Source organism: Elephantulus edwardii, unplaced genomic scaffold, assembly GCF_000299155.1.
Source record: "Elephantulus edwardii isolate Elephantulus edwardi_28Jun2011 unplaced genomic scaffold, EleEdw1.0 scaffold00197, whole genome shotgun sequence".
NCBI classification, from domain to species: Eukaryota; Metazoa; Chordata; class Mammalia; order Macroscelidea; family Macroscelididae; genus Elephantulus; species Elephantulus edwardii.
In genome coordinates this window covers 321,972-342,381 of record NW_006399947.1, presented here as the reverse complement: position 1 = coordinate 342,381, position 20,410 = coordinate 321,972, and the positions used below count along the sequence as shown (strand labels likewise).

Sequence of the window (20,410 nt, the reverse complement as noted above, 5' to 3'; positions counted from 1 at the left end):
ACGCCATGTGTGTCAGAGTAAAACTGTGCACCATAGTGTTTTCAGTAGCTGATATTTTGAAAGTAAATTGCCAGAAATTTCTCTCAAGGCACCTGTGGGGAAACTCTAACCTATACCCTTTGGGCTAGTGGACAAATGTGCCAGTCATTTGTGCCTTCCAAAGACTCAGATGGAAAGGAACGTAGACCTTTCCAATCATTAGGCATTTCCCTTTTTACCTTTCTATAAGTATACATGGGAGCAACTTGAACTTCACATAAAAAGGACTTCACAGTTGTTTCCACACAGCTGTTTTCTCCATTGACCCAGAGTGAGTCTTCGTGTCCTGAATATCTTTTCGAATGATCATCTGCCACATACCCATCTGTGGACATAAGTCAGAGGAACTTTCCGGAGCCTTCGACTGCAAATGGGGATTTTATGTCTTGGTTTGGATGTGTGTTGATGCTTTTTCTTAGCAGCTTGGACATTATGAGAACAGCTGAAAACATCAGAACATGACTTTTCAGATTCTGGGGAATGAAGTGGAGTAAAAACTCAACCTGCTCATCCCAGATCCATCACAATGCTTTGCATAATAATAATGTACAAGCTGTTGTCCAATGGACAGTTTTACTGTGTGTGCCCTTCACTTCTGATGAGCTGGAGTCCCAGTGATTTAAGTAACTGCCTCTTTATATGTTCTAGCTCTTTGGGTAAAACTGATGCAGTTATTGTTTTTCCATAATGATTGCTTTGCTTTTTTGTGTTTTTTTTTAATCTATTGAATGAAACCTATATTTCTTATTTATTATATACACCTTTGCTCCTTTTTAAACTTTAACATTATAAGAGAAGACCATGTTGCTTTTAATAGGAAATATTTCTTTTATAGCAATTTCAGGCATAAAGAAAAATATATAAAATTCAAACAGTTATCACCTATGTTTCTAACCTGCCTCTTTCAAGAACATTTTTGCATCTGAAAAAAAAATGTTTCTTTGTGTGCTTGACAATGAACAGTTGCCAAAACTCAATGATAGTAAAAATAATGACCACTATGTCTGTGCCAGGTATACTTTAAACACTCTACATATGTAATTTCATTTTTATAAAGCTCTGCAGTTGTTAGTATTGTTATGTGCCATCGAGTTGACAATGACTGAAGCCTACTCTATCCTGGGCTAATCTCACTGTCTCTGACACACCTGCCCCATTACCCCAGTTACTGTGTCAATCCATCTATCTGGGGTCTTCCTCTCATGTGCTGTCCCTCCACTCTTGTCTGTCTTTTTTCCAATGGAGCTGCTGGTTGATTTGAACCATCTTCCTTTCAGTTGGCAGTCCAACTTCTTACCACTAAGCCACCAGAGCTCCCTAATTAAGGAGTAGAGTTAAGATTCTGATAAAAAGCATCATAGCAGCCCTAGGAATGTGGTGCTATCATACTTTTGTGAGATCACTCAGGTTCAGGGAGCTAGTGTCATCTTCTGGGTGTTGCTGTTGTGTACTGTTGAGCCAGAGCTGACCCATGGCTGATACTTTAGCAAGTGTTCAAAGTCAGTAAATTGCATCCAAAGAGATTGTTCATTTTTCTCCCACTGAGTAACTGGTGGGTACAAACTGCTTGTCTTCAGACAGTGAGTTCTAGAGCTGTCTTTTTTGGAGACGATCCTATTTCTTATACTCCTTGGAAGGATCCTATTTAGTTAAACAGATTCTGAAAACTTATTGAGTTCTACATCCTGTATCAGTTGCAAAAATGTGTATGTGTTTGTGTGTGTGATTTTACATATTCATGCAGATGGAGAAGGTTCTGTTTCCTAATTAACTTTTCTTTTGAGGGAAGCCACAAATCCCTTTTGGTATCTACTACTATCTTATTCATGCAGATGCTACTGAATGAACTGTCTGTCTATTGGTTGGGGAAATGTGATACAAATAAATCATTGAATAAGCAGTGTTTTATAAATGTCTATGTGCACTTTGGCTTATGCTCAGTAATTAACTAGGTCCTATATTAGTCTGATGAGCTCTTCACTATGAACCTAAACGCAACTTTTAAAATATTGCTACATGTGGTTTTATGACTGAGCATTTCCTAGTTGAGGTAATAGACTACAAATTGAGTAGCTTAAATGTGATCTCTTGTTGGATGGGCTTTTAAGCAGGATTATAGTATATTTGGGAAAGAACAGTTTCCTCTCATGCAACTTACAGACCCTGGAAATCCACTAAAAGGTTTGCTGTGATTTGATTCTTACTTGACAGCAATGAGTAAATAAAAATATTACGTTGGAAAAGGCAAACAACTTGGAATGAGGATGTGTAGATTCTATTTCTAGTCTCTGTGCTGTTATAACTGTGAGCATTTTCAAGTCTCCCGATCTAAATTTTCTCATAAGCAGAATTAGGAGGCTAGGCTGACTAGTAGTGGAGATGACTTACACATTTGGCCAACCTACGACAGTAGTTTCGTTTTTGACGGCAGATAAATGATTTTGTTGAGTTTTAGTTTTCTTGCCTTTCAAAGAGGTTGCTCATTCTTGACTTGCCTGTTGTAGAGAGCTTACAGGGGGATTCAGTGAAATACTGAATGACTATTTCAAGAGTGCCTGGAATAATAGCACACTGCATGACCACAACGTGATATTATTGATATTGAAAGTTAACGGAAAGGTGTTGGGTTTCTCGCCCTAAAAAAGAAGACTTGAGTTAAAAGGAGTTTGATCCCTGTTGGGCTGTTTCCTGGAGTTTATGGAACTCCACAGGGTAAATAGGGGCTTTGTCCCATGGCGGGTCAGTTTCCCACAGTTGGGGCAATGCTGCCCTCTCCTTTCTCCTGACAACACTTTATAAAACACGCCCGCCACACAAAAAAGTGGTAATTCCTCAGAGCAAAGCGAGGTTTTGGGTTACAATAACCCCTGCTTTGTTAAAAGCCCCCTCGGAATCTGAGATCTTCTCCACAGGCCAGCAGACGTTGGCATGTCCCTGGGTTTACAAATGCCTTATAAACTTAGCCTGACAAATCATCGCCTAAATTTCTGTGTCTCATCTCTCTCTTTGGGAGATATTTTTAACTTCTTCCAACTTTGCTCTGTTCCTTTAAGGACGCTTGATCCGAAAGGGTCAGCCACTTGGCTTCCACTTAGGGGAAAACTTTGAGAGAATTCCTGAGGCTCCCCCTGGGGTAGGACTGGCTTTCCCCAAAAGAATGGTCTCTTCAAAGTGTCTTTGCCACATAAGGGCTTGTATAAGGCCCCAGGCACCAGTTGACGGCCATCTCTTCTCCACGACAGATGGTCAAGCCTTCAATTTCAGCAAGTGATCCGCTGTTGAGAGGGCGGGCAGGGGATTCAGCCAGCACGCCAAGTGACAGGGCAGCTTAGGGTAACAGGGATCCGGTGTGTGCCGGGCATAGCTTTTGTGCTAACGATGGGCTGCTGACAGGCGCTTCACCCTGCTCACCCCTGAGGCAGAAGATCCCCCCAGCTCCTTGATTGTGTTTCTCTGGCAGAATTAGTGCCCTGTTTGCCTGCCTTTCAAAGTCCATTTTGGCACCAGATGGACCCCCTCATGGTGGCTAGCAGTTGTCTAATTTGAAGAAGCCAGAGCATGTGCTGACAGCTCCTTCTAACACAACCTGAATCTGGCTGTCGGAGCTGGGCTCAAATGGCTTAAACACACACAGGCGGCAAATATTACCAACCATGGGGACCAGCATGGTGGCCATTGGAAGGAGACTGTCAGTGACTTCCCCCTCAGTACTGTTCACATTGATGTTCACAACAACGGCACCAAACACTCTCACTGGAAAAAAAAAGGATTATTTTTTTAATAGTGTTTTATTGTGGCAAAATAGATATAACACATAATTTGCCATGCTAGTAAGTTTTAAGTGTACAGTTTAATTGTATTTATTACACTCATCATGTTGTGCAAACCTTTGTTTTCATCATCTAAACAGAAAATTTGTACCCATGAAGTAATAAATTTCTATTCTTCCCTCTTCCCAGCTGCTTGAAAAAACTAATTGGAACTTGTTGCCATTGAATTGGTTTCAACTTATGTTGACCCTCTATAGGCTGTAACTCTTAAGAGGAGGAGACTACTTATCTTTTTTCTGAGAAGCAGCTAGAGCATTCAAGCACAGCCTTCTTGGTTAGCAGCACAGCACCCTGCAAGCTAGGCCAGCAGGGCTCCCCTTCCTAGACACTCGGCAACCATAAAAAAATCTCCTTTCTGTCTCTATGAGTTTGCTTATTCTAGGTGTTTCATATAGAATGCCCTGATGACATGATGCTTAAAGTACTTACCTGCCAATCAAAAGGGATGGTTCTACTCTATCTTTCTCTCTCTTTTTTTGGGGGGGGTATATGAACTTTGTGAGCATACAAATATAACTTTTTTTTATGGTACACCTTAGTCTTCTTTTACTTCTACTCTTTTTTACTGTAGCTGAATCAGAATTTACTTGATAGCAATGGGTTTGGTTTTTCTGTTTTAGGTATTTATTGTAAGTGAAAGCATACAATATTAGTGTTGCAAGTAGCACACTATCTTCAAGTATATTTTTCCATCCCTTTGCTTAATATTTTTATGTTTAAATTTAAACTTCATTCTTTTTTATAGCTGAATAGTATTCCATTATACATATACACCACATTTCCTTTTTCCAGTTTTTATCTGTTTATAAAGAAAAATATTCCCAATAGCACAGTTGTTGTTAGAGTATATTTGTTATCATTGATACAGTGTGTATTGATATAATTACTGTACTGCATTCCCTGTTCAATCATAAGTTATTTTGTCTATAGCAGACAGTCTAGAAAAACAATGGGAAATAAAAAACCTGAGAAATCAAATAGATTTAGTCAATATATAAATCCTACTTAATTCCTATAGTCACTACCTATTAGAATGTTATAGATAGTAAGATGAAAAGTATTGACTATATCCTTATATTCATCCAACATGTGCTTTTCTCCCTCATCATCTGTGCATTTAGGGAGCTTAAATTCCATGTTGTTGTGGGATAATTGTCATGTTGTTACTGAATAATTATCAGACAATTATATGTGATTTGAACTTGTCTTTCACTGTGATGAGGACTCCTTGAGGGCTTAATATCACAATCCTTTTGTGAGATGTTAGGAGTGCTAGGAGTGACTCTTTAATGATGAGGGTGCACATGTGATGGACACCAAAGGCTAAAGCCTCAAATGAAACAGCAACTCCAACACTATTTAGAATGCTTCTGAAAATGCACGCAGAGAATAAAATGCACAGTCTCGACGTGCTTTATTGCCTGCTTTCCTCCTGTCCCAGGTCTGAAATGCTAATTCTGATGACTTTTTTTCTTCACAGGTTCTTCTTGAAATTTTTCCTCAAATGTAACCAAAATTGCCTAAAGAATGCAGGAAACCCCCGTGACATGCGGAGATTCCAGGTAAGTCTACCTTGTCTTTCTTAACTCTCAATAACATGAATATATATCAAGAAGGGCTGAGGCAGAAAGCAGTCGTCTCCCTAGAGGTGAAGAGCAGGTGAGCTCTTGGTCTCCCAGGTACCCAGGCTCGTAAAGTTGTTTTTCTTAAGAGGAGAGTTGAGAGTGAGCCACCTGCGTTCACTGGTTGAGACAGTGGTTCCCTGGAGTCGGCTTTGGCTTCCTGACAGGACTCATGTGCCTACCCTACCACTAGGAAACTGACATACAGTACACAGAGGAAACACTTTTTGAATGATAGGTCTTTTCCTCCCTAAAATTATATTTCCTTTTTTTGTCCTCTCTACTTGCTCTCTTCTTCCAGTCTTGGAAATCATTAGTAATAATTTGTCATTAAAATCAGATTCCTTAAGGAGCAGAGTATGTTCCTGAATCATGATTTTTTTGTTTCAGGAATCTCCTTGGTAGATATTTTCCAGAGTCAGTCAGCTATATTTCTACTTCAAGCTTCACTGGTAGGTTAAAAAGAACAGGTCATGAAAACCAACATGTGAACTTTGAAGACACAAAATAGTCCTTGGGTTTTAGTACATGTTGCAGAGTTAGAGTCCTTCTCTAGCTCAGAAGTTTCAAGAGAACTGCTAGAGAGGTTGTTCAATTGCAGATGCTGATTGTGGTGTGGAGTCCTTGGGTGAGGTGGCCCCACGCTTGGTTGTTAACTGAAAGGTTGTAGGTCTGAGTTTCCCCAGGGGTGTCTCAGAAGAAACACTTGGAGAAGTACTCTGAACAACTAACCCCTGAGAACAGCATTGAGCACAGTTCTTTCCTGGCATATGTTGGGTTGCCATGAGCTGGAATTGCCTTGGGAACAATTCTACATTTCTGAAAAGTCCCAAGGTGACGCTAACACTGCTAATTCCCATATTACACTTTGCGCAGTGAGGTTCTAGACACTTGTTTGGTGCTCTCTCTCATTTTATAACTAAATTCATTGTTGGGTAAATGTTAGTTTCCCTTCTCAGAATGAAGACAGTAATCTCCCTATATCTATATAAGACCATATATTTTGTCAGACTAAATTATATAACACCTAAAGTATACTGTTAGGTAGATTTTGTCAGTTTTACTTGTTTGTAATGCCCGATCTCTGAGCGACTTGTGATAAATTTTGAATCATTTTAGCCACATGGTTTTTATTGAAAGGGAAAGAAAAGTCCTGAGCATTGACTTCGAATATCAAGATCTCTGAGTTTCTAGGACTTCTTTTTTTTTAGCTAGATGATTTCCAACCAATCTTTAAGAATTAATTCAGTGGGAAGAAGATATTATCTCCTGAGATTCTAAAGTATTTCTGGAAAATTGTCTTGTCCTATCTTTTGATCTAGTAGAAATGAATGGAGAGAATTTATAGATTTCTAGTTTCCTAGAAAAACATCCCCCCTGGATAACTTCTGCTCCCAAGTTAGTAAACTTGTGCTTGTTTATACCCACTGATTTTGCTTTGCTCATAAATTGGAGAAACTATGTCAGTGATGTTGCTATGTGTGTGTTGTTGTGTGCCTTGAAATATATGGTGAAATTTCAAACGATTTTGTCATCTGCTTTGGCCTTGAGATGGGCTATATAGTTCTGCTTGGGGTAAGATTAATACATGCTTTTTTTCCTTGTATTTTTTTTTTTAAATTAACTCTCTTTTTTATTTTACATTGGTTTTTGTACAAAGTTCATATAAATTGTGTTCCACACTATCCTTCATTCACATTATGTTTCGTACAATTATTCACTATGTTGTATAAAGTCAAACACCATTGAACTGTTCCATCATTACCCTGTCTTTCTAGATCCCTGCCAGATCTTTCTCATTTGCTATACTTTCCCTCCTTCCACCCATCAAACTTGTGCAGCCTTGTGATTTCCCCCCTGCCCACCCTCACCCCCTGTTTCCAACCCTTCCCCCCCTTGGATCCCCATACATGTTTTACTAGTTATCCTTCTGTTTTACAATAATAGTCTTAAGCAGTATTAATCTGTATGAGACTGACTTTGTTCACTCAGCATAATGCCCTCCAGTCTCTCCCAAGTTATGTAGTAATTTTTGAAATTGTTATTCTTGAGTGCTGCATGTTGTTGTTGTTGTTATATGCTGTCGAGTCGCTTGTGACTCATAGAGACCCTATGTACAACAGCCATAAACTCTGCTCTGTCCTGTGCCAACCGCACCATCTCCAATAAACCCATCCCGATTATCCCAGTCACTGAATCAGTCCACCTCATAGGGGGCCTTTCCCTCCTGTGCTGTCCCTCCACCCTACCAAGCATGATGTCCCTCTCCAAGGACCGGTCCCCTCCTTACAACATGTCCAAAGTATGTTAGATGGAGCCTCAGAATCCTTACCAAGGAGCCACCCGGTTTGACCCTTTCCAGGATGAATCTGTTTGTTTTCCTAGCAGTCCGTGGTACTCTCAATACTCTTCTCCAGCACCACAGCTCAAGGGCATCAATTCTCCTTCTATCTTCCTTAGTCACTGTCCAACTCTCTGATGCATAACAAGTGATAGCAAAGACCATGGCTTGTATCAGACACACCTTAGTCTCCAGAGAGGCACCATTGCGCTTCAATACTTTGGAGAGGTCCCTAACAGCAGATTTTCCCATGGTAATACGTCTTTTAATTTCCTGGCTACTGGTGCCAAGAGTTTTGACTGTGGAGCCAAGCAAACTAAAGCTGTGAACAATCTCAATCTCTTCACCGTCCATCCTGATGCTGCCATTTGGCCCAGTGGTGAGAATCTTTGACTTCTTGACATTGAGTTTCAATCCATATTGGAGGCTGCAGTCCTTAACCCTTCTGCAGCAGGTGCTTCAGGTCCTCCTCAGTTTCAGCAAGCAGTATTATGTCATCTGCATAACACAGGTTGTTGATGAGTCTTCCACCAATCCTGATGCCACACTTCTCCTCATAGCACCCAGCCTCCCTGATAATCTCTTCTGCATATAGGTTGAAAAGGTGTGGAGATAGGCGTACACCCTTCCCAATTTTGAACCATACAGTGTTTCCTTGCTCTGTTCTGATGGCTGCCTCCTGGTCCAAGTATAAGTTTCACATTAACACGATCAAGTCTTCTTATTTTACTTACTAATTTTTGGTTCTGGGTGTTTTTGGTTTGTTGGTCTGGGTTTTTTAAGCTATTCTTATTCTTCTTTTCTTTTTTGTAAAATTTTCTACTAGTTTATTTGCAAAATTTGAATACATTGTTTTCAAGAACAAATTCTTTCAATTTCCCTCACTCACCATCCATCAAATTTTACAACCTGATGATTAATCCCCCTCCCCCTGCATATTCTCATCTCTCAGCTTCCAACCTCTCCCACCCCTCTTGGATCATTATACTCATTCTACAACAATGGTTTTACACAATATTTATCCTTATGGGACAGAGTTAATTCACTCAGCATAATGCTATCCAGTCCCTCCCAAGTTAGGTAATCATTTACAAAATCATTGCTCCTGTTTGCTGCATAGTATTCTATTGTGTGAACGTACCATAATTTCTTAATCCATTCGTTTGTGGTTGGACATTTGGGCTGTTTCCATGTCCTTGTGACGGTGAATAATGCTTCTGTGAACATTGGTATATAATCTCAGTTTGCGCCTCAGTTCTCATTTTCTCTATGTTCAGCTTTTTGAGGAAACGCTAAACTGCCTTCCAGAATGGTTGTACCATTTTATAATCCTATCAACAATGCATAGGAGTTCCTTTCTTGCCCCATCTTCTCCAACATTTATAACTTGCTGCCCTGCTAAACTTTGCCACTGTTACTGGAGTGAGATGGTATCACATTTTGGTTTTGATTTGCATCTCTCTTATTGTCTTTGGAACATTTCTTCATGTCTCTGTTTGCCATCCAGATATCTTCTTCTGTGGAAATTCTTTCCATGTCTTTTGCCCATTTTGTAAGTGGGTTATCAGACTTTTTCTTGTGTAGGCCTAGAAGTATTCTGTAACTTTTGTTAAAAGACTCTTGTCTGAGAAGGTATTTCCAAATGTTTTTCCCCAATCAACAGGTTTTCTTTTCACCCTGTTGGAAAGTTTTTGATACACACATGAATTCAATCTTTCGAGGATCCCATGCATCAATTTTATCCTTTTTAGATTGTGCATTTCTGGTTGTATTTGGCAGTCTCTTTATACCTTGGACTAGCATTTCTAAGCTTGATCCTAGTTTGTCTTTTATGAACGTTATGGTTTTGTTTGGGTTTTACTCCCAGGTCTCTGATTCACCGTGAATTGATTTTTGTGTATGGTGTGAGATGTGGGTCCTGTTTCAGCTTTCTGCAAATGATTGTGTAATTTTTCCAGCAGCATTTGTTTAAGAGGTTATCATTTCCCCAGTTGATAGCTTCAATTTCCTTATCAAATATCAATTGACTATAGGTAGCTGGGTCTATTTCTGGGTTCTCAATTTTGTTCCATTGATCTATTGTCTGTCATTATAACAGTACCATGCTGTTTTGGTTACTATTGTTGTGTAGTAGGTTTTGAGGTCAGGGAGTGCTATGCCTTCAATTCTATCAAATGAATGTACCACAGTTTCTCAACCCATTCAATTCTATTTGGACATTTGGATTATTTCCATGTTTTTGCTGTAACACTTCCATGAACACTGGTGTACAAATATCCATTAATGTCTCAGTTCTAATTTCCTTGGGGTATATTCCTAGGAGTGGAATAGCTGTGTCCTATAGGATTTCTATGTTCAGTTTTTTTAAGGAAATGCCAAACTGCCTTCCGGAGTGGTTGTACCATTTTACAATCTCACCAACAGTGTATGAGAGAGTTCCAATCTCTCCACGTCCTCTCCAACATTTATTGCTTGCTGTCCTGTTGATCTTGACATTAAGGTATATTTTTATGTGGCATAATCATGCCTAAAAATGTGTCTAATGTCTTATGCAGGTTGTGTTGTAGTCTGTAGGGAGTCGCGCTGCTAACCCCTAAATGATACCTCTCTCGTAATTCAAATTCTCCAGTGCCTCTGCAGGAAAAATTTGGACGATCTTTCTTACATGATTTCAGCCTCTGAAGACACACTAGCGAGTCAGCTATGAGTCAGTTCCAACTCAATAGTAATGAGTTAAGTTGTGTTGCATACCTTAAGAGTACCAGAATCAATGCTGCTGTGCCTCACAGTGTACCAGACTTTGAGATAGACTTCAGTGACATGGGAGACTCAAACAATGTTGACTTATAGGAAGGCAGCTCGTGTCTAAGATGCAAAGTCAACTCAATCTCTTCTTTTTGAGACAGTTTATAAAGCTTTATTACTGCAAACAGAATACTTATTCTTGATTTAGTACAAAGAATAGTGAGAGGAAGAAGTGGCATATGTTAGATTTCTGGTAAATCTTAATAGTCCAACTAAGTTTCCTTACTTCACAATCTACTTATTTCACAAATATCAAAGAAAAAAATATCATGCTTACACAAATAGGTGTTTTTTTAAAAAAAAATTATACTGTTTTACTTAGAAAGTTCATATACATTGTTTTTCACACTGGCTCTTTCCCCTTTGGTAAAAGACCCTTGTAGTAAACTAGAGATACATTGTTAGTTCAATTGAAAATTTCTCAACTTGACATGATTGACATTTCAGAATGTTTTGCTTTTCATACATTTAACAATTTCTAGTCTGTATCTTCTGGATGCCAGTAGATTGTCACTCCATTCCCTGACAGTGACAACTAAAAATGTTATATGTACCCTAAGGTTTGTAAACCACTGATTTATCCTTAGGCCCTCTAACACAATCTTTGCGCTGAATGCGCTCCTGTCCAAAAAGTGTAGTACTCTTTGATTAAAAATGTGTTTTTCTAACACAAAGCCTATACATTTACTAATGTGTATATTATTTATCTAAACCATCATTCTTAAATTCTTCCTCAGATAGATAGACCTCTCTCCACATGGACAGCAACCTTGACCACCAGAGTCAACTCTTGTGTTGGTCTTTGTCATCAATGACAGATTACTTATCAAAGCTCAGGTTTAACCTGCTTTGTCCCCTTCACCTATATCTTACCTTTTAGGAGGAGAGGCCCAAAAGCTATGGCAAATTGAAAACAGGCTCATTTCATTTTGTATGAATCTCAGTGGTGCCACTGGGTTAAGAGTTGGACTGCTAACTGAAAGGTTGATGGTACAAACCCACCGGCCACTCTGGGAGAAAGATGCAACAGTCTTCAGATTTACAACCTTTGACCATTTGTCAGTGTTTTCCCTAAAAGATTTTTTAATAAAACCCCAAAACCAAAACAAAACAACCCAAACAATAAAAACCACCATAAACAAAACCCCAAAGAGCATCTTAAATTTAATGTTCAAACAATCTGATAAAATAACTATTTGGACACTGAGGAGGAAAAGAAAAAGATTTACATCCTTGAGGATCCTATGGGGAAGTTTGGTTTTCTTTGGTAGAGTTTCTGTGAATTGTAATTGATCCAACAGCAGCAATTTGGTTTTGGTTTCTGGATAAATTTACACATTTCAGTCATTAGCATTTTTGCACAGTTAACACATGGTCTTATACATATAGGCACATAAACGTTTACTCATTTAGAGAATGGATAGATTATCTTGAGATTTAAAGTAAAAATTCCACTATCCTTTACCTAACCTTTTGTTTTTTTCCCCCAATCTTAATTCTTTAATGACAATCTTTGATGTTTCTCTATAATATTTCATGGTGTTAATTACTCTATTTTTCTTAGATTTCATAACAAGATCATCTGGATATCCTTAACTTATGATCAGCCCTTTCCAAGGGATGGGTTTGGTTTTTTTTTTCTGTGTCCAATAAATGTTGGTATTTGCAAGTTTCCTTCTGAAAGTCAGAACTTTTCCCCACTTTCTAGACTTTGCTGAGTATCATTTTCTGCTTCTGACACCTTAACCATGATTTATGGACTGAATCCACATATTTCAGAGTCCCTGAGACTTTATACCCAGGCACAGACCTAGCCTGCTGAATATTTCTAGAAATTTCAATCCCGTAAACTCCACACTGATCTAATCATCATCTCCTAAGTTAACTTCTCTTTCTGTGTTCTCAGTTCATTCTTAGCTAAATTCAGTGCTGGGCAGTTTACTGTTTACATTTGAGTATGCATTCAATGTACTCTGTATATGTAAATATAAATCTATTTATACACACACACACACACACACACACACACACACACACACATATTTATGTCCATGTGTATAGTTGTGTTTGGTGATGGTAATATTTATTGGAGACTTGCACTTGAGCATAAATGCTGTAGTGTGTTAGATGTTTCGTTGTTAACCGAAAGGTTTACATATGCCAGTTGCTATGTTGAAGAAAGATAGTCAGTCTCCACCCAGAAGGGTTTACAGCCATTAAAACCTGAAGGACGGTCACTGTGAGTCAGAACTGAGTTGACTGTGTAGTTTCTTTTCTTTTCTTTTCTTCTTCTTCTTTTTTTTTTTAAATAACTCTTTGGAAAGTGTGCTAATGACTGAGAAAAAGCAGAAACTTAAGAGATGTACTTTGTTTCAGGTGACACATTTACTAAGTGATTAGACAGTTATTCAACACAAACAGTCTTGCTCAGGTTGTGTCTTATGTTTGGGGACAATAAGAAACTTGTACAGAACCTCTGAAGATACCTGATGGGGCCCGAGGAGACCTCAACATCACAGAGCCATAGTGGCTACCTATCAGTATGTGCTCGATTCTCAGGAAAGACAGAGAGGTGCTTTCAAAAGACAGTTTTGACCTAAAGAGTATGACTTATCTATGTAATGCTGCTGTAACAGAAAAGCCACAAATGAGTATATTTTTTAAAACCCCAGAAATTTATTTTCTCAATTTAGGGGGTTAGAAGTCTGAACTTCTGGAACGCTCTAGGAAAAGGTTCTATCTCTCTGGCCATTCTGGGGGAAAATATTTGTGCCAGGTTCTGTAGATACAGATGTTCTTCAGATCCCTGGCCATCTTCATGTGGCATTTCTCTTTCCCTTATCTGTACCCACTTCCTTCTGTGTCCTGTTCTTTAGATCTCAAAAGTAATTTGATTTAAGAAATGCCTTGTGGGGTTGTTATGTGCTATCAAATAGGAACCATTTCATAGCTGATCCTCCAATAGGTTTGCAGAGGCTGTACACCACATAGGAGGAGATAGATAGCCCGTCTCCTAAGGATCAAGTGGTGGATCTGAACCACTTGTCTTTTGGTTGGCATTACAGCTCCTTATCCACTAGGCCACCAGCACCCTCTGGACATGCCTTCCATGGGTTGTTGCTGTGTACCATCAAGTAAAAACCAACCCATAGCTGACTCTCCAGGAGGAGGCAGTTAATTGCATGGGAGGAGAGTGCCTATCTTTCTACTGCACAGTGGCTGGTGGATTTGATCGGTGTGCCCTCTGGACTGAGGAGCAGCTTCTTGCCTGTAGGCCACTAGCACTCCCTTTACATGTCTTCTATGTTCTCATTAATATAACTAAGGAAACCTTGGTCCTGAATGAGATTAGATCCACAGCTATAGGAGTGAGAATTTCAACCCAGGTGTTACAGGGATAAATTCAATCCAGAACAGAGCCTGAAGATGCTGTCTGTGTAAAGGATTGTCAAACACTCCAAGAGTCCCTGGGTGGTGCAAATAATTAAATGCTGAACTACTAACTGGAAGATTGGCAGTTTAAACCCACCTAGAGTGTCCTTGGCTATAAGGTCTGATAATCTGCTTCTGAAAGGCCATTGTTGTTGTAGTTGTTGTTAATCTGCCATCGAGTCACCTGTGTTCCATAACGACCCTGTGTACAGCATCTCTGAAGCCTGCTGTGTCCTGAGCCAGTCTCACTGACTCTAACACTCCAACCCTCATTGCCCTAGTTACTACATCAATCCGTCTCATCCAGGGTCTCCCTCTCCTTCACTGTCTCCCTCCACCCTTCTGAGCATGATGTCCTTCTCTTAGGACCGGTCTCTCCTGGCCACTTTCCCAAAATATGAAGATGGAGCTTCAGATTCCTAGCCTTCAAAGAGAAACTAGGTTTCACCCTTTCTAAGACAGACCTATTTGTTTTCTTGGTGATATGTTTAATACTCTTCTCCAGCACCATCACGCAAAGGCATTGATTCTTCTTCTGTCATTCTTAGTTATTGTCCAGCTCTTTGATGCATAGTAAATGATGACCATGGCCTGGATTAAGTGCACCTTCGTCTCTGGACTAATACTGTTGCTTTTCAGTACTCTAGAGAGATTTCCCCAATGCAATTCGTCTTTTGATTTCCTAACTGCTGGTGTTAAGAGTGTTGATTGTGGAGCCAGGGAAGCTGTAATTGTCAACAACCTCAATCTTTTCTCCGTCTTTCATGGTGCTGCCAATTGGCCCAGTGGTGAGAATCTTTGTCTTCTTGATGTTGAGTTTCAAAGAAAGCCATAGCCTTGAAAAATCCCATGCTGTATGGTTCTACTCTCACAATGAGTTAGAATAAACTCAAAGGCATCTAATGAGGACTCATGAAGCAAAGGGTCAAGTTATACTGGAGGGCAAGAACTTGAGCATTGTCCTAAAAATGAGATATGCTTTTGGACAATTTTTATTTGCATGGATTTTAGAAAAAGAAGCTATTATTTCAGCCAGCTTTCTGGGGATCCCTTAAGCAATAGAGTTTGTGGTCAATTCTTAAGACCTCTGATAGTTTTATTGGCCCATCTAGCTGGGGCATGAAAAAAGCAGCCCCCAGGAACCTCAATTGTCCACTAAGACATCATACTAAAGTTCCCAAATCTTAGGATTAAACCTCTAAAAGGAACATTAATGTTTCCTACAGCTTTCCTAAGAGAAATCATAGAGAGTTTGGTTTACGGTGTCTTATGAGCAAGACTTATGACTTCCATCACTTTTCTCCCAGGATACTAATTGGAAAGTTGGTTTATGCTCTCGTTGCCTCTGTGGGGAAGAGAGAGAGAGAGGGCATGCACCAGCCATCTTGGCATGAGAAAATTCTATTCTTTACATATCAATGTGGCTTTTTACCAGTTACATTGAAAACTTGAGTCCTGGAGACATCTAATTAAAAACACTCTCCCTTGCCTATTAAGTGGGCTCTCTCCCACTGACATTGATGCTTCTGCTCTCTCATCCCACTTGGTATGCTTGCCAGGCCAGCCTGATTTCCACGCAGCAGAGCCAGAACGTGTCTCCTCTGAACAGCAATCAGGGGCCTATGTAGGTGACCAAGGAGGACATAAGAAAGGTTGTTGATCTCCTGACATGTAAAGACATTCTGTCAAGCAAACTCAGCTTCACAGCGGCAGAGCTTCTGGTGTGTAAACAGAGACTGCTTAATTACACAGGTCATGTCAATTAGTGTGACCTTAGCGTTTTCAAGAAATTAATCACTTTCTGTAGAGCTTGGCTGTGTTCATACTTTAAGGCAGGATGGAATAAACCCTGTAGAAAATCCACCGGTAGAATTTTTTTTTTTAATTTACAATGGATGTTTTCTTTTGAAATCCCTAGGCTATGGTTAGAGAAACAAACTTGCTTAAACACAACAGTAGATACAGGGTTCATTCAGTGCTTCTGGATGGGGAAAGAGGGCAGGGAGTGAAGAGGTGGGGATAAGCTGGGGATAGAAACAGCTCATGACACAGGGAAAAATTTACTGTGACTAAAATGAGCCTGTTTCTTCATCTTGACACTAAAAAGATGCTAATGGCAAAGGACTGTGTTAAAACCATGTCACGGATATGGTTTTTAACTGACAGGAGCCAGACAATTCAAGGTTAAGATTTAAATCCTTATCAATAGCTTTCCTTGTTGAGACTGGCAGAGTGGGGGGAGGAACACGAATTGGGTGCAAGCTGTCATTGCCAGAGACACCATTAATACCTGGAGACCGTGAAGTCAAAGTGCGAATTTCCAAATTCACTCTATCTGTTCAAGAAAAGATTTCCATAAGTTATAGACACGTTGCCTTACATAAAGGTGAGATCTATGACTGCTTGGGGAGCTCTGGTAACCTACTGATTAGGTACCAGTTGGGCTGTTACAAAGGCAGGTGGTTTGAATCCACCATCTGCTCCATGGGAGAAAGATGGGCGGTCTCCTCCTGTGAAATTTATAGCCTCTGAAAACCCATGGAGGGTCAGCTGTCAGTTGGCTCCGATTTGACTGCACATAACAACAACATAACTGTGTAGGAATATAAATGTAAGGTCTATCAATGAGTGAGTGACCACTTGGTAATCGTTGTTGGGGTTCTATATGATGAGTAAGGGCACACTGGTGGCATTGGGCTTTAAGGCTGTTAACCAGAGGTGAGCAGTTCATTCCCAGCAGCTCCATGGGAGAAAGGCATGACTATATCTTCCCCTAATGATCGAGAGCATCGTAAGCCCCAGGGGGCAGTTGTACTCCATGCTCTAGGGTCATTATTGTCAGAACTGACTTGATGGCAGTGAGTCTAATTGAGTTGAGGTGTGGTGAATGTAAACAAATGAAGAAAAAAAGGTAGCACCTTTGTCCTTATAAATGGTGCTGTCTCTTGGGGTTTGTTAGTTAGAGTGTAAGCTGCAATAACACATAGAGTTGTATATGTTGTTGCTATTTACCATTGATTCGGTCCTCCAGCGGGTTTTCAGAAGCAGTTAATCAAGTGGGAGAAGACTGCCCATCCTTCTCCCGTGGAGCAGCTGGTGGATTTGAACCAAGTGCCTTCGGAACTCCAGCGCAGCTTCTTATCACTAGTCCACCCGAGCTCGTGTGTGTGTGTGTGTGTGTGTGTGTATAGCTACCACTCTATGGTACACAACAATAAATATATGTGTGTGTGTGTGTATATATGTTGTTGTTGATTGCATTTGAGTCAAGCATGACTCATAGTGACCTTATGAACAAAATTCCTGAAACTCCTTTACTGCTATGGACATTTATCAAAGTTTATAGAGTTTCTGTAGGCATGTATGTGTGTGTGTGTGTGTATATATATATATATAAACATACACACACATATATTCATATACATATATATACATAATGGTACAAGGCTGGTGCTACTATTCCTGGTTGGGTCATGATTTGATAATATAGACTATTCCACTAGCTCCTCCAAATCTAGTTATCTATATATAGTCAACTAACAGGTAGGAAGGCTGAAGGGGTTACACAAGTTTCTTTAAAACTGGGTAAGAATGATACAACTGTTACATAACTGCAAACAAAGAAGTGGAAGATTTATTGTCCAGTCTTCTCATATTCAGCTAGACTGAAGAGCATTATACGAGTGAAGTCACTCAGTCTCACAGGATAAATATTGTATAAGACCGTTACTGTAGAAGGAGTATAAGGATCCAGGAAGGGTGGGAGAGGCTGAAAACAGACGGATGTGGATGTGTAGGGGGAAGTGGGGCTTAATCATTGGATTGTACAATTTGATGGGTGGGTGGATGAGGGAAATTGAAAGAATTTGTTCCAGTTTGTGTTAGAATTTTGTAAATACACCAGTGGAAAAAAATGTCAGCTTGGGGAGGGGGAAGGGAGAGAGAGGGTAAAACGTACAACAATGAATGAATGAAAATCCAACTTTTCTGTTAGCTTTTGTTAAAATGACAATTAAAATATTGACTTTTATTTTAAAAGTGTACATTTTCAAATGAAAGTAAAAAATATAAAAAAGAAATTATCCAAATGACCATATATAACCCTAAGAAGGCCTACAAAGGCATCCTGGTTGCACATTTGAAGTAGTGGAGAAAATAGATTTACAGTGAACAATTACCATAATTGGTCACAGTGAAAACCCACTGATGTCAAGTCAATGCCAACTCATGACAATCTCATCATTACAGAGAAGAACTGCTCCATTGGGTTTTGTTGACTGTTGTTTATGGAAACAGCTCTCTAGGCCTTTCTGCTATAGAACCCCTGGGTGAATTAGCATTACGAACACTTTGATTAGTAGGTAAGCTTAGACTATTTGCATCATACTGCAAATATTGCTATAAAGGAAATGAACAGTATGTTATGAGAGAATGAGGTGGGAATGGGAGCTTACACTAACAGAGATGATCCTGAGAGGCTTCTGAGGGAGGTGCATTTAAGCCCTGAATTGTTTTTGTAATGTGCTGTTGAGTTGCAACCAGGTTTTCAGAGGCTGTAATATGCACAGAGGAGATTGCCCATCTTTCTCCTGTGGAGCAGCTGATGGATTCGAACTGCATGACTCTGGGTTGACATGGCAGCTCCTTACCTGTTGTTGTTGTGAGGTGCTCTTGAGCTGAATACCACTCATAATGACCCTATGAAAAAAAGATCTGAACCATGTTCTATACTGTACCATGTTCATACTTCTTGATACACTAGAGCCCCTTGCAGCAGTCACCGTGTCAGTCCACCATGTCAGTCCTCTCCTTTCCTTAACCTCCACTCTTCCCAGCATCATGTCCTTCTTCAAGGAATAGCCCCTCCTAGCAATATGCCCAAAGTGTGTGAGGTGAAGACTCATCATTCTTGCTTCTCACTCTAGCTGCACCCTCTCCAAGACATTTCTGTTTGTTCTCCTGGCCATCCATGGGATGTTCAGTGCTCTTCTCCAACACACAGCTCAAAGGCATTATTTCTTTTTCTCTCATCCTTATTGATTGTCCAGCTCTCAGATGCACAGCAAGTAATTGGAAAGATCATGGCTTGAATCAGACGTACCTTAATCCTCAAAAGAACATTATTGCTCCTAAGGTCCCTAACTGCAGACTTTCCCAGTGCAGTGTGCCTTCTTATATCCTGACTGCTGGTACCAAGGGTGTTAATTGTGGATCCAAATAATATGAAATTGTTGATGTTGCAATCTCTTCTCCAACCACCATGATTTTAACTATCAATCCAGTGGTAAGAATCTTTCTTTCTTGACACTGAGATGCAATCCATAATGATGGTTGCTGTTGCAGACCGAGGGTAAAGTATTTTTATAATTATTAATAATGAGACAGATAGCCAGGAATGAGATAGAACAGAGAGCCTGAAAAACAGGGGACCAGAAGTTCTGAACTGAAGACCCTCATTTCAGCTTCCCTGCATCTTTATTGAAAATTATCAGGAAGTAAACCACAAAGAGAATTCAATGCAAATGAAGCCAAGCTCTTTCTATTGGAAACCTTCCCCTTGACTCAGGAGAGAGGGGCCTGGAAATACGAGAATCTGGTAAACCCTTCAGGTTTGCCTTAGTGCCTCAAGGTGAACTCTAGCTTGTACCTTACCTCCCCCACATCCTGATAGCATTCGGTTTATTACAAATATTTAGTATTGGCTTCCCATAGTTGCATTCCTTAATCTTCTGCAAGAAGTGCTTCAAGTCCTCCTCACTTTCAGGAAGCAAGGTTGTGTCATCTGCATAACACAGGTTATTGGTGAATCTCCCTCCAATTCTGATGCCACATTCCTCTTCATGGATCCCAGCTTCTCAAATTATTTGCTCAGCATACAGATTTAATAGGAATGGAGAGAAAATACAACCCTGATGCACTCACTTCTCAATTTTAGACCAGGCAGTGTTTTTCTGCTCTGTTCGCCTGACAGCCTCCTGGTCCAGGTATAAGTTTTGTGGTAGCACAGGTTAGCATGTTGTTGTTGTTATGTGCGGTTGAGTCACTTGAGACTCATAGCGACCCTACGCACAACAGCCCTAAACTCTGCTATGTCCTGTGCTAATCGCACTATCTCTGACACTCTCGTCCCGATTATCCCAGTCACTGAATCAATATACCTCATAGAGGGCCTTCCCCTCCTGTGCTGTCCCTCCACCCTCCCAAGCATGATGTCCTTCTCCAAGGACCAGTTTCTCCTCACAACATGTCCAAAGTATGTAAGACGGAGCCTCAGAATCCTTGCCTCCAAGGAGCCACCCGGTTTAACCCTTTCCAGGACAAATCTGTTTGTTTTCCTAGCA

At 40.1% G+C, this 20,410-nt stretch overlaps 1 protein-coding gene across 1 annotated transcript in view; it reads left to right on the top strand.

Annotated features, from left to right (window-relative positions):
* EBF1 (early B-cell factor 1) overlaps positions 1-20,410 on the top strand; it is a 527,426-nt gene that overhangs the window by 310,699 nt on the left and 196,317 nt on the right. The window contains exon 7 of the mRNA XM_006897033.1: positions 5,350-5,431. Within this exon, the coding sequence (XP_006897095.1) occupies positions 5,350-5,431 (82 nt within the window). The remainder of the gene's footprint in view (positions 1-5,349; positions 5,432-20,410) is intronic.